At 46.9% G+C, this 14,143-nt stretch overlaps 1 protein-coding gene across 12 annotated transcripts in view; it reads right to left on the bottom strand.

Annotated features, from left to right (window-relative positions):
- Nfib (nuclear factor I B) overlaps nucleotides 1-7,992 on the bottom strand; it is a 221,236-nt gene extending 213,244 nt beyond the window's left edge. For 9 of the 12 annotated variants that reach the window (XM_021252857.2, XM_021252860.2, XM_021252859.2 and 6 more), the window contains exon 1: nucleotides 620-859. In XM_021252857.2, coding sequence (XP_021108516.1) covers nucleotides 620-649 — 30 coding nt within the window. In that variant the 5' untranslated portion in view covers nucleotides 650-859. Of the gene's footprint in view, nucleotides 1-619; nucleotides 888-7,580 lie in introns of those variants that run through there. The other 3 variants (XM_087183933.1, XM_087183936.1, XM_087183935.1) reach the window with 3 other exon arrangements.
- Between the last annotated feature and the right edge of the window lie 6,151 nt (nucleotides 7,993-14,143).

The following is a 14,143-nucleotide window of genomic DNA, read 5'->3' as shown; positions in this document are numbered from 1 at the left end:
GTGTTTCTTAAAGTTAGAGAGCCAATGTGTTATGTCTCAGGACAAGGTGCAAAATGAAAAAAACAAAAACAAAAACAAAAAACCCCTCACTTTTGAGCATGACTTTCTGTCTCAGGCACTGCGCCCCAGCCTCGTCGCGGGAACGGCACAGGAGCGCCGGACCCTGGAGCTCCTCACCATGTGCGCGACCGGCCACCCTCGTGCCGACGTCCAGGCGGCCGCCGAGGTGCGGTCCCGGGAACCCCAAATGCGGCGCCGGGGGCCGGGTGTCCGTGCCCGCCCGGACCACAAACTGGGCTCGCGGGCCGCCTACAGGCGCCCGCACCGCGCGCCCACGTCCCGGCTGGGTCCGCACCGGGCCCCCGAAGCCGAATCCGCTCCGCGCGGGCGGCCGGGGAGCGACAGGGATCGCGCCCAGGCGGCCCTGCCTGCCCACCGACGGCGGTGCGCGGCTCCTGGCGCCCGGCTCCCGGCAAGGGGCGGCAGCGGGCCCCGGGCGCGGACAGGCCGGCCGCTCCGCGGAGAACGGGATGCGCGGGCCGTTACCCGTGCGCACGGAGGGAGCGGCGGCACGAGACGCGCCAACAAAGGCGCGGACCAGGGAGCGGCGGGAGCGTACCTGAGTGAGACAGATGGGCGAATACATCATGACTTCGCCTGCGGACGCGCGCCGGAGATGCCCGAGGACCGGCCAGCAGCGAGGCACATCTATTCACGTCCCAGTCATCCGCTCCCGCAGCCCGGCCCCTCAACTAGCGCAAGCCGGAGCTCCCGCCGCTCCCGCTGAAATCCAATCTGCGCTTCAGCCCCACTGCCGCGCGGGCCCTGCTGCCGCGCTGCCGCGCCGCCGCCGCCGCCGCCGCCGCCGCCGCCGCGCGGGCTGCTCTGCCCAGGCTCGGGGTTGTTTCTCTTTGCAGTGGTTGTTGTTGTTGTTGTTGTTGTTGTTGTTGTCTGGTGGGCTTGGGGTGCGGAGGCTCGGGGCCGGGGCGCAGAGGGCGGTGGCGGGGTGAAATGCTTTTGTAAAAGGCGGGGAGGGGGCGCGGGCGGAGCCGCTGGCGGGGAAAGTTCAAGGTTACAGCCCCGCGCGCTGCGGCGGGAGCCCGGCGCGCCAACCACGGGCCAAACTTTGCGGCGAGCCGCCCATGTGTGCGCGCAGGGCGGGCGGGGGCGCGCGGCGCGGGGCCGCGGCGAGGCGAGGCGGGGCGGCCGGCGGCGGGGGGCGCGCGGCTCCGGCGGGAGGGCCCAATGGCCCGGCGTCCCCGTGCGGCCCGGCCTCGCGCCGCCGCCGCCCGCCCGGAGCGAGGCTCCCCGAGGATTCCGCGCTGCGCTCGGCGCCCGCTCCGCTCGCGGCTCGCCGCTTTTTTTTCCCTCCCTTCTTCGCTTTCTTTCGTTGCAAAACTTGGAAGTTGAAAAATTCACCGGTTCCACCCTCCGGACCCCGCTCGAGCTCTCTCCAAATCAGACTTAAGGATTGTTTTATTATTTAATTACACAATCACCGCTTTACTCCTCCTCCTGCAAGCGCGCATTCCTTTTGCACCAGCCTCTCCACACCCCGCCCCCGCCTTCTTCCTCCTCCCTCCCCCTCTCTCTCCCTCTCCCTACCCTCCCTCTCTCCCTCTCTGCCTCTCTGCTCTCTCCCTCCTCCTCCCCCGCTCCCCTCCCCCTCCGTCTTCCCCCGGCCTCTCTCCTCCCCCCTGGTTTGTTAAAGGTATCTGGCCGGTGCAACAGTAACATGACTTTTTTTTTTCCTCCTCCAAAATAGCTCTTCTCTCCCCCACCCTTCTCGCACCACGCGCACACACACCCCCGCCCCGGAGAGCGGGGTCTCCGAGTCCGCTGCGGACTTTTCCGCGCAGTGGGAAAGCGGCGCCCGGGCCGGCGGGAAGGAGTGGAAAATTCCCTCGCCGCCGCGGCTGGGAGCGACCCGCCCGGGAGCGGGCGAAGGCGGAGCGGGGAGACCGCGCGGGCCGGGCCGGTTGGGCGCGAATAGTGGGCCGCGGCCCCTCCCGCGGGCGGCCCCGAAAGAGCGCAGACTCGGGGGGAGAGGCTGCGCGCCCCGCGCCCTCTCCGCCGCCCCGGCCCCGGCTCCGGCTCCCCGCCGGGTGGGTGGGAGTGGCGGAATCCAGGCCGCCAGACAATGGAGAAAGGGAAAGTGAGGCCGAGCGCCCGCCGGGCCCCGCGGAGGCGGCCGTCGGGCCGGGCGCGGCCCCCACTCCGGCCAGCACTCGCTCCGCGCCGCGCTGAGGCTCAGAGGCTCCTGCCGCGTGGGAGCCGCCCACGTGGGGCATTCGCAGCGACGCCCAGGAAGGGCGGCAGGTTCAAGTCAACCGTGAAATGGTCACTGTTTAAACCAGTCCTGTCCTCATTAGGCGCGCGGCCGCAGCCCGCCTTCCCCCGGAGGCCCCTAATGAGGCGCGCGGGCGGGGGCGGGGCCGGGACAGGTAGGGTCGGCGCAGACCCCAGTTAACCCTCGCCGGCCCGGCTCCGTGCCGGCACCCATCAAGTTGGCAGTCTTCAGAGGTGAAAGACGCGAAACGACACTTGACTTCGTCCGCTGCATACTCATTCCTTTTCCTAAACCTGGGCAGCCTCGTTTTAGATTAGCGCCCTGAGGACCCAGAGGCCGAGTCCCTCTCACCCGGGGTCTGCCGGAGGGGCGGGACGCTGCACGACGACACTGCTCTAACTACCCAACTTTCCCTCTGAACAAATATTCAATTTAACTGGAGTTAATTCACCATAAAAGACGGTCCCCTTAGCCGAACGAACCCCGGTCCTTGAACACACTTCTGAATGCCTGGACTCAGAGAAGCCACCCGGTCCTTGAGCACACCTCTAAACGCCTGGACTCAGAGAAGCCACCCCTCGGGGGTCTCTTTAAAACTCCAACCCCTGTCTCTCCCTCCTCCCCTCCTCATTACACCACCCCCAGTGAAATCCTGGCTCCCGGAAAGCGCTCCTTGCAGCCAAGCCCAGAACCAGCCTCGTCCCTAGGCAAAAGAGGCCCAGTGCGCGTCGCTGAGAAGCCCTGGGCAAGTGTCTCCAGGCGTTGCTCCCCTCCTCCCCATCACTTTCCCTTCCCTACAGAAACCATTTCCTTTTGCCAACAAAACTAGGTTGCATCCAAAAGTTTCTCACAAGCTTAAAAAAGAGAAAAAAAAGAGAAACTGACAACCATTACACAGAAGAATTCACAAAAGCCGCAAGCAACATCATGAGCCAAGAAGCAGCGCCAGATCCAGGTAAGACCCCAGAGACGGAAGACCCTGGGGCTCCCGGGCCCACGCCCGCGGAGCACCCCTCTGGGAGGTGCCCCGGGCTGAACAGTGCTTAGGACTGGGTACACTCTGTACCATGGAGGATACTTGGTGGACTTGGGGTTTTCATTTGTTTCCAAGGAAAGAGGAAAATGAAGGAGTAGTGGTGAGACACGGAAAAGCAAACAGGAGTGAAGAGTGAGCAGAGACGCCCTGGAAGGGAGCGCTGAGGGTGCTCAGGATGTGTGGCTGCGACTGCTAGGCCTTTGAGCCAGTCAATGAGGCTGAACCCGCCCCAGCACTGCTTCCTGTCCAGCCAAAGCCAAGGTCAGGGTAGGTCTTCCAGGAAGAACTCTAATCTTCTGTAACTGAGGGATCGGTGACTTTGGATCCATGGAACATCTGGCTACTCTTTCTCTCAATTCTTGTCAGCCACCTTTGATTTGAAAATAACAGTCCTTTGAATTCCAAAAAGTAGAGAAGAGGAACTGGGAACAAACCTGCATTTTATTCACCGTCCCTTCCTCCTAGCATGCATGTGCTATGGTACTAAAAGTGGGTTCCCAGTATCTGACAAGTTTCTGACACTGTCCAAATGGGCCAAGCACTCAGGTGTCAGTACTTAGCTCTTCTAAACTCTCTCTGCCTCCTATCAGATGGAAGGGGGTAAAGCAGTGGTGTGACAGGCCACTTACGTTCACCCCAGACCTGGCTGAGGAGCTGGAAGAAGTGAATAGCTCCCGCAGCAACTGCAAAATCTGATCTGCTAGTCCCCTAACGAGCTCCCCTCCATCACCTATTCCCTGGCACCTCAGAAGGGGGAAAGTTTCCTTTCTGACAGAAAAGTTTGATTTTTTGTAATTTCTAAAAAGAATGCAGCGCCTTAGGTGACTGAATTTTTCAAAACCCAATTGTGTATTTAAGAATAAACATTGTTACCCAGTTTGAGTCTTTCACTGACTTCCAGAGAGGAGTGTGACATCTCAGCTATCTCCTAATACTGCTTTTCTTTCACCTTTTCAAAGAAACTGCAGGGACAGGTTGCAAGGCCTGGCCAATTTCATACAAGTTTTCTTAGAGCAAAAAAAAAAACAAAAAAAACCCTGTAGTTTTCAATATATTCAATGCCCCTTTTATTTTTTAGCTCTTGCATGTGATTTGCAGGGAGGCTTAATTGCACACACCCTGACTGCATCACCAAAATCAATATTTAAAAACTAAGTACAAAAGCGACAGATGACCTCCTGACCCCAGAAAACAGGCCTGCAAAACTGCAAGTATCCACTGCCAGCTACCTAGGGAACTATCTTCGCATTAACCACACACACAAAACTCATACATCTGTAGCCTGGAAAACACAAACTAATATCCACAAAGAACAACACCAAAATCCACTCAAAAATACATACATAAACAGCCAACAACTACTGAAATTGCCTGAACTTGCTGGGAATTGCAAAATCATACCCAGCTCTCTCAGCCCTTAAAACTACTACTGTCAAATTAGGGTAGCAGTGTTTCCCCCCTGGAGAATTCACAGCAGATTCCTTCTCCACCCCACCCCCAGCCAGCCCTCTGCCTTTCACCAAAATGAATAAATAACCTTGGACTTTTTTCCCTCCTCTGGGAGCTGTTTGGTCTCCCCTGAGGACAAAACCAAATGAGAGAAATGACGCCCTTAATAATGTCACTGCAGAAATGCCTATACCCGAGTATTTTTTTTAAATCCCACTAAGCGTGTATGTCTCCATTTACAAGCAGGGCCAGAGTCCTCCGTGCAGGTTAATCAGTTTTCACTTCTCCTCAGAGATGAATCTGTTTCATGGCGAGATGCCCGACTTCGGAAAACATTTGCTCCCCTAATTACAAAGTCAGCAGTTGGCCTGTAACTTGTACAGGATTTAAACTTTGCAAATCACAGTACTCAGTTGCCTGGCTTCCTTCACAGTGCTACAAAGGTTGCATGCACTCTCTGCATTGTGTTCCCTGCTGTTGTTGACAGAGTTGTAGTTACAGTGTTGTCTTTTTCAAAATAGCTAACCTTTAAAGTAAAACTATGCACCATTTTATTTCTATATGTGAACTGGATTTTGTTACCCATCCACACGTGCTTTGTGACACGTGAAAATGATCGGCTATAAAGACATTTAGAAAGCTCTGTCCAAATGGCCAAGTGGTCCTCATATTCTGGACTTAGTAAAAAAAAAAGTATACTGCAGACCAGCTTAAACTTTCTGTATCCCTTTCTCTAAATCTTCCTTTGAAAATTGCTATTCTGTCTCAAAATCAAAACAATCTATAACAGAATTGTGTCTTTTCATTAAAATTTAAGAAAACTGCAGTTACAAAGAGAAAGCACAACTGGGCCTCTACAAAATACACGTTCAGTAAACTTATCTCTAAATGTATCTAAGACATTTTAACAGTACAAAAGCTAATAAATTTCAAAACAATAGCGTCAAATTGTGTGATGCCACGAACTCCAAAAGCAAAGTTACAGATGTTGGTGACATCACATTCACTCAAAATTATGCTGCTGCCATGTCTGACCATATTAAAATTAAATGGATGCCTATGTCTGTTAGAGAATAAAAGGAATTTATTTTGGACATCAAACAATGAATCTGTCACCATTTATTGTAGGAAACACTCAGCTAATCAATTTCCTATTAAAATAGCTTTCAACAATACTCAGCTTTAAAATTCATCAAGGCCAGTAAAAACCTTTTCCCAGTGCACAAGAATGCAGTCTCAACCAGGGCGATAATTACTGTTCTAATACTTTTATTGCCCAAGCACTCTTTCCTGTGCTCCCATCCCCAGACGGGGATCTGCAGACTATTGTATCAGTGAGTTAGGGTGCGCGGTCTCTGCTCACATGTTATTTAATAGGGACTTTCAGCGCTAGCGCTTTCTCTATCTCTCATACCATTAAGTGAAAACATCAAACCTCAAATGTAAAACTGGAAACCACAACGTTTTGTGTTTCACAACTCTTTGCAGTTTTTACTTAGGCCGCTAAAGGTCAGCTTCTTGGCCTCCCAGTGCTCTTCATCCTACAGTAAATGCTCTGGAAGTCACACTAATTGTGATCTTGATTAAAATTTGAGCTCCTCCATCACCTATACATGCACCCTGCTTATTTACAAGTGCATTCTTTTGTAACCACATAAGCAAGCATGTATGGTTTTCTGGACTTATTCCACTTTAGGGCTGATTTAAATGTCTGCTCAAGTATGAGTTCAAAAGTTAACTTTTTCCTGCGTGTTGGAAGTTAAAGTTTCAAAGGATGGTGCTATAGGATCTGTTCAAAGAAAGTCAGAGTTAATCTTGTGTATTTTGGCGCCTTTTCCCTGCCAGCTACTGTACTTGGGAGGGGGAGGGGACTTGGTGATCCTGTCTGTCCAGTCTCAAGTTCGGGAGCAGTTCTTGCAACCTGGAGAAGATGGCCATGTTCACAGCCCTGATAATAATTCCAATCACGCCACCTCGGCATCTTGTGTCAAAGTCCAAACTGGCTTCCCTGCCCCCTTCAACCTGAAAGCTGCCAAGTGCTCACACACTCTGCATTCAACCAGGACTTAATGGATGGGATATTGTGCATTAAAATGTGTCCCAGACGCACTGGCAAAGAGAGGACAAGGGAAAAGGCAGACACACAGACCCACACACACAGACTTATGCAGAGGGGGTAAAATCCTAGAGCAAAACAGCAGGGTGGGAATAAAAAGTATTAACAGGAGCTGGAAGAAATCCATCATAATCTTTTTTTGAGAAGAGGGGGCCACTAGGCAATGGGGAGGGGTGGGTGAGGGAACTAAACTTTAGAATGAACACCGATTTTAAAAACGCCCACACACCAGTCAGTAATTCTCACTTTTAAAGTGAGAATATGCAACAAAGCTGAACTTTAAAGTGAAGAAAAGAATGCTTCCAGAAAGGGAATGAGCTACACGATGCAACTAAAGAATTATTTGTATTGTAATTTTTTTCCAACATTGAGGGGGTGGGGAAAAGTAAGGAGTCAAGCAGGAAAAATGCTAGATTGCAGTGTTTGGATTCACAAAATCATTCACTGCTTCCCGCCATAAAAGTGTGTCACATGTTCTAAAGTTGCCAACACTTAAAAAATACATGTTTTCATTAGTTCTGGAAATCCAGCACCGTGGCTCAACCTGTAAAGCAGAAATGACCCTTTGGAAAGAGGTGAAACAATCACTTTACAACTCACAAACAGGAAATAAAATCTATCCCCGGGGCGGAAAGGGGTGAAAGGACGGACAGACAAGCAAATAAACCCATCATTTCAAAGCCACATACCATCGCACTGTACGACCCTAAATAAAAGGTCTTGAGTCTGTTAACAACCCTGGGCCGCCGACTTCGCGTGTCTCAGGCACAGATTTGTGGATTTTTCTCAAGGGCTTTTTTGGTGTCTCTTTTTGTGTTTTTAAAGCGATCCAAGAGAAGTCCTACATTGTTTAAAAGTATTATTTCTGCACTGCCACAATTCTTGGCCCGGGGAGGATAGGAGGTCAAAGTCAAGTCTAAGAGCCGACCGGCGCAGGCAGCCTTGGGTCTGCAGATCTGGCTTTCCTTCCTCTCACTTGCAGGCGCCTGTTTCTCCTGGTGGATTTGAACGCCGTCCAGAGATGCGGCGCGCGTGCGCGTGTGCAAGTGTGCGTGCATGTGGTGGGTTGTTGTTTCAGCGAGGCTGCTCGGGACCGGAGCTGTGCCGCAGAAGCGGCCCAGACAGCGAGGTCGCGCCCTGCTCCGGCGCTGGGAGCCGCCCCTGGCCGCGCCCCGCCCCAGCTTCCTCGCCCCGCCCCGCCCCACCCCACCCCGCCCCGCCCCACCCCACCCGGCCGCCGCAAGCGGGTAGCGCGGCTCTCCGCTTCCTCCTGGCGGCGGGAAGGCGCGCGGGAGGCGGGGCGCGCGGGCGGGGGCTCGTGCCTTTGTGCTTCGCGCTGCGTGCGGACCCTAGGGAACGCGGCGACCACGGCCCTGGCCCGGCTGCTTCCCCGCTCCCCACCACGCCGCGCCCAGCTCCGCCAGCCACGTCGGCAGCGGGGAGGGAGGTCGCGGGAGGAGCACGGATTTGTGCTCCCGCGCCCCTTGTGGGAGTCCGCGTATGCCAGTGGGAAAGGGCAGCACCTTAGAATCCATGCCTGGTCCCCAGAAGTAGTAGGCCTAGGCTTCTGATATGTCTGGAGTTAAGGGTCTCAAATGAAGCAGTTTTAATTAGCATTTGTTAAAGCGGAATATAGTGGAAAGGTTTTTTGGTTTTTTTTGGGGGGGGGGGGTTGCCTCGTTTTAAAGTAATCTAATTATTTTCATTTTAAGTATCTGTAATTGCCTGGTAAAATAATGCTTAAGGATCGTTATGTAACTTTGCCTTGAAATTTAAAGTATTAGAAGTAAAAATACAACATCCCCAAATTTACTTAGTACTAACCCACGTGTGTTTAGAAAGGATTTTATTACAGAGATCCTGGCTAATTACGTAATTGCACAACAGACAACAATAGCTTCAAATATCCTCTAAAAACCCTGTTCAATTATGTGATTACCAATGAGACGAATAGCTTCCAATGAATTGTTCTTATCTCTTTACTAAATGTGAGCATGTCAGTATTTTAATCCCAATTATGTTTACACTCGAAGTCTTGGAGAATTTAAACAATATTGTTCAGGTTCATAGTTCCTACAATACACATTATAAAACAAAGAAGACCTTTGGCTTCATTACCAAAGGGGGAAAAAAAAAAGAAACCCCCTCCCCATTAATAAATACACATTTTATTGATGTTTGGCTGTACACAGATGACATGCTCACATTTTCAGTGATAGGTAGGATTTTTCAATTCTAAAAGTGAGTTGAACCACATAGACTTTAGACAATGCACAACTTTAAAAATGAGATGTTTCCACGTTTAACAGTTCTCACATGCCCCTCCAAAATAACTAGCATGCTATTGTATATATCTATGCGACAATATAGCTTTAGGAAGGGAGGTGAATAATTGGAGGAAGATAAAATACATGTGCATCTTCAATTCCACATTCAGCTTTAACTTCCTAGGGAAAATCATATTTAAGGTCTATCTTGCTCCAAGTTAAATAATTTTAACCACTTAGCTAACAGCAGCTATTATTTAGTCTACATAGTCAATTCAAGTGGGTAACAAATAGACCTGTTTCCATCTTAAGAGTTCCCAGTAGTAGCTCATGGTCAAGTGAATCATATTTATAAAATAATTTATGAATTTTATTTATAAAATATGAAAAGTTAATGAACTACAATAATTATCCAGGGTGGCGAGGCAGAGTTTTATACAGGCGGTGTTACCAAATGTGCACACTTGTGTGTATTTGCCCCAGAAAGTCTTCTCTCGTGTTATTTGAAATCCACAGCAGAATTACCAATGCTGCTCTGTCTATTTCATGCACAGGAGAAATGACATTATAGAAAGAATTTAATTTTATTGAGGAAATATCTTAAAAAATGAGAAAATTTCCTCCACTCTCACAGTGACCTGGAGGGTTACAATGTTTGTCATCTGTTAGTGGATTGCTTTCCAAGTGTGTTGTTTAGCACTAAAATGTAGCAATGCATGTCATGTTCAGGCTTTTTTAGCTTATCTTTTTTTTAATTTGCGTGTCATTTGTCTCTTTTGACATGTGACGCTTACAAGAATACTTATTCCTACACAGAGCACTCATCTGTCTGTCAAATATGTACACATATCATCATTAGATGATACTCCAGGTTTATCAAATAAGGCAATGGAGTTTTCAAGTGTGTCTTAGAGAAATCTGTCCTGGTAATTTATAGTCACCTTAATATATTGTTGCTTCTAAATTTTTTAAATGGCAAATGATCGTTGTCTTTTAATCTACAAAATCGGCCAATTTTCTGGTTTTCATTATTTTTTATGTAAATAAATGTAGAAATTAGGGGATGTTTTGAAGTAGGTTCTTCTATGTCAAATAAAGCTATGATTAAACCCTTCCTAAGAATATAATTAAGAGCTAATAAATTTCTATATTCAGCTTTTGTTAGAAATTATAACTTTATTTAAAAAAATAAGTCATTTTTGACCTCAGGCATATCTAATGGAAGTGATTCTAATAAATAAAAAGTATTTTTTCTCCCTAAAATTGCAGATACAATTCATTCCATAGAACTTACTGAAAGTTCCAAAAGTACATACATGCTTTAGATTTTGTGGTTCTTCCTATAGCAAATTCATTGGTAATGCAGTTTCTGTAGGTTTTCTTCAAATAAAGAATTTTTTAAATGTACTAGCAGCATCTGTGTGTGTTTATCTCTGAGAATAATCTATATAATTATTTCTAAAAGGCACACATTATTACAATGCTTTATGTCATAATTGAAGTAATTCCTCTATCGTATCCAAACCAGTAATTTTCACTCATTACCCCAAAGGTGTTTATTTTGTCTTCTCTATTTCTCAAAAAATAGGAAGTGTGTGTTTTTATTTCCATTATTTTATACTAAAGGATATACACTATGAGATTATTATGTCTAGACTATTATTACATAAAAATTTGTGCAAATTGAATGTTTATGATAGAGTGAAATATTTAAGACAATGCTAAATAAAACATGCAGCACTTTTTAAAATAATGAGATAATTATTTAGAATTTATGTAGAATTTTAAATATATATAATATACTAACCAATATAAACATTCACTTTTCTTATTGCCGACAGGCAATAGTTTCAGTTCTTTCTTAATTATTTAAAAACTGGGACATGTATAAATTGCCAGATTGGAGCATTTCGTTGGAGTTAATAGAGGAGTGCTGTCTATCTACAGCTTTTATCAAGGAAAGAAGAATGAACCTCTAGTTTATTGTCCCGTAAGAGGAAAATTCAAACATAAGTCACAAGCCTTGATAACTATTTTTTTTTCCATTGGTTGTGCAGCTGTAGCTGTAATCTGTTACGCCTCTTCTTGAAAGATTGAGTGTAAAAGCAAGCACAGTGTCTTTCCCACCATCCAGAGTTACTGGGCATGCAGAATTGTCTTTGTGGAAAAGACAGAGCTTTGCAGACAGGCTCTTGCGATGGAGTTCAAGCTTCTCCTGGTCCAGAACAGCCCCCTGGGTTGTTTTCTAACCCCTGAGTGTCCAGGTACAAGAATAAACACACACATGCAGGGTTCTTCCTCTCACCAGCAGCACAGTGCACCTGTGCACACATGTCTGATGACATCTGCTAACATCATAAATCTCAAGTGGTTTGTGGTGTCATCGAAACCCTGAGACAGAGGCATGGCTCTCAGCCTCACCAACCCAGTCTATGGCCTTGTTATACTTCCCAAGCTAAATAGAGACAGACTGGAACTCATTCCACAGCCAGAGGTTTTCAAGAGCAGGTTGAAGTGGTTTCCACAAAAAAACCCTGGAGTTGTGACTCAGTGTGAAAAATCTACTCTCTGATTCAAGGATGATGTATCAAGGATGTCTCCTAGCTTCAAAAAGAATCATTTTTATCACAACCAAGAGGACTTCTCAATTTGAAGTAATAAGCATTTTGTATGTTTTTAAGATGAACTTCAATTAAATCTTCATATCTTATTTACTCACTTTTATATAACTTTAGCATTTCATTTTCAGTAAAAATGCCAATAAAAAGAAACAATAAATCTGAATCAATTTCAGCTGTAATGATGACTAAATCGAGCAAAGAAAAAGCAAGTGTTTTCTCAAAAAATTTTCAAGATATTTTGTGCCATATGTAAGGTTTCTGAAACAACAGAATTACTAAGGTATTTTTTAAACCATTAAAAAAAAAAAAGAGGCATCTGGCAATCCAGAAATTAGTGAGCAACAGGATAGAAGAAAGCGCTAGACAGTCTTCTAATCCGTCAGTGCAGTCCTGGCAGAGGACCGTCCTGTCCTGCCTTTTGCTCAGTGGGCCACTTTGAATAAAAACACTGATGTCAACCCCCTGCTCTCAATCCTGAGGCCATTTGCCTTCAGTGTCCCAGATTCCTGTGGGCATATCTAGATTGTCCATTACTCAATGGAGATCAATAATCATAGTTTGTGTCTTTGTTCCATAACTCAGGAACACTAGGTACAACTCAGGAGGTAGAGGAATAATTTATTTCTTCTAGAAATATGCATGCAGGCTTCACATGGGTCCAGACTAGGGCGAGGTGTGCCAAGCAAGGATGGGTCGGCTTTGGGGGTCTTTGTGTTTATGACGCAGAGGCCCATGTGCTAATACACTCCTTCCAATTTGTTGAGAAAAGAATAACTTTCATGTGGGCATTTTGAAAGCTCTAAATAAGCACATCAAATAACAACCCATGATTTTCTGCTCACTTTACATGAAGTTGGTTTGAGTTTGTAGAATGAAAACAGTCTTACTAGAAACCAAAGAAAAATTTAATTAGGGACAATAAGTCAGCTGCCCTTCCTGTCCCACCTCACCTGCTAAAACCAAGCGAGACCCTCTACAATATACTCAGAACCTCAACTGAGCTGGGAGGTTTTTGATACCACCAGGCTTCACGCTGTGGGAATTTTAAAAAAATAAACAACAGAGGGAAAAAGAAGTGAGAGAGAGGAGCAGTATTAAGTGAGGAACTTTTGCGCCCTAGCACTGACCTGGCATGCAGTTAGCTTTTAATGCTGCTACCAGCTCACTGTATGACAAGGGGCCACAGGCACATGCAGAGCGTGGGACAGAGACACAGTTTCAAGAACAAACCAAGTATCACCCTCTCCCCTTTTCTCTCCAGTCTGGTGCCATCTTAACTTACCATAAATATTTTTATGCCACTGTCATTTGGTTTTTGTATACAAACAAGAGTAGAAACATTTTGAATGAACAAGATAAAAAAGATAAAATAGAAATACATCTATAGTGCCTTTACCTAAAAATTATGGCACATTAGCATGTATTAATATTTAGTATTTGCTTAGGTATATTACTACTTGCCTCGTTACAGTCTGTTTTTATGCATGTGGTAGCGGGAATTGAACACAGGGCCTTTGCACTCAGCTACATTCCCCAGTCGTTTTTATTTTAATTTTGAGACAGGACCTCCCAGGTGTGGTGGTGCACACCTGTAATGCCAGCATTTGGAAAGCTGAGGCAAGAGGATCCCCAAAAGCTCAAGAGCAGCCTACAGAGTGACACCCTGTCTCAAAAAAAACAAAGAAAAAAAATTTTTGAGGCAAGGTCTCGCTAAGTTGCTAACATACCTAGTCGAGGTTTGAACTTGGAACCCTTCTGCCTCAGGCTCCCAAAATGCTGGGATTACAGTCATGTACCACCATGCCTGACTTATTTATAATTTTTAAAAAACATTATGTTTGTATATATGTCTTTAATTTATTTGGTGCTAGAGATTGAACTTAGGGCCTCACACATGCTAGGCAAGCACTCCATCACTGAGCTGCATCCTCAGCCCTAGCTACAGTCTTAAAGTGGATAGATTTTGTTTTTTAACTTTTCCACTTGACTTTCTATTTGCATTGCTGACAGTAGTAAATAGTCACAAAGCTCTAAAATGTGAAAGCTATAAGAAACTTTGAAGACTTTTAGCTAAGAGATTAAAAAACAAAACTGGCAACATCTTTTGTTTTCCTTATTATTGTCAGGACTCACTGTCCACTTTTAAGGGATATTTTACTTTAAAATCTAGATGTCCTGCTTCTCTTGCAACATTTCTAGAACACCAGGAGGCAGGAGCAGAGCGGCTGCTGCCCCGTTAGCTAGGGCTTTTCTGCTTGGTCTTCACCTCCCCTGGCTGCATTATAATGTCTGACTCTCCTCAAGTTGGTTACAATCCTTGATCTACAGTAGATCTCTTCTTATAGATAAAAGATAAAAACAAGG

Source organism: Heterocephalus glaber, unplaced genomic scaffold (assembly GCF_053883595.1).
Source record: "Heterocephalus glaber isolate CG9 unplaced genomic scaffold, H.glaber_assembly_v1.0 deba00001481, whole genome shotgun sequence".
In the NCBI taxonomy this organism is placed as follows: domain Eukaryota; kingdom Metazoa; phylum Chordata; class Mammalia; order Rodentia; family Bathyergidae; genus Heterocephalus; species Heterocephalus glaber.
Note: the sequence above shows the minus strand (reverse complement) of the source record. Positions and strands in the feature narration are given on the sequence as shown.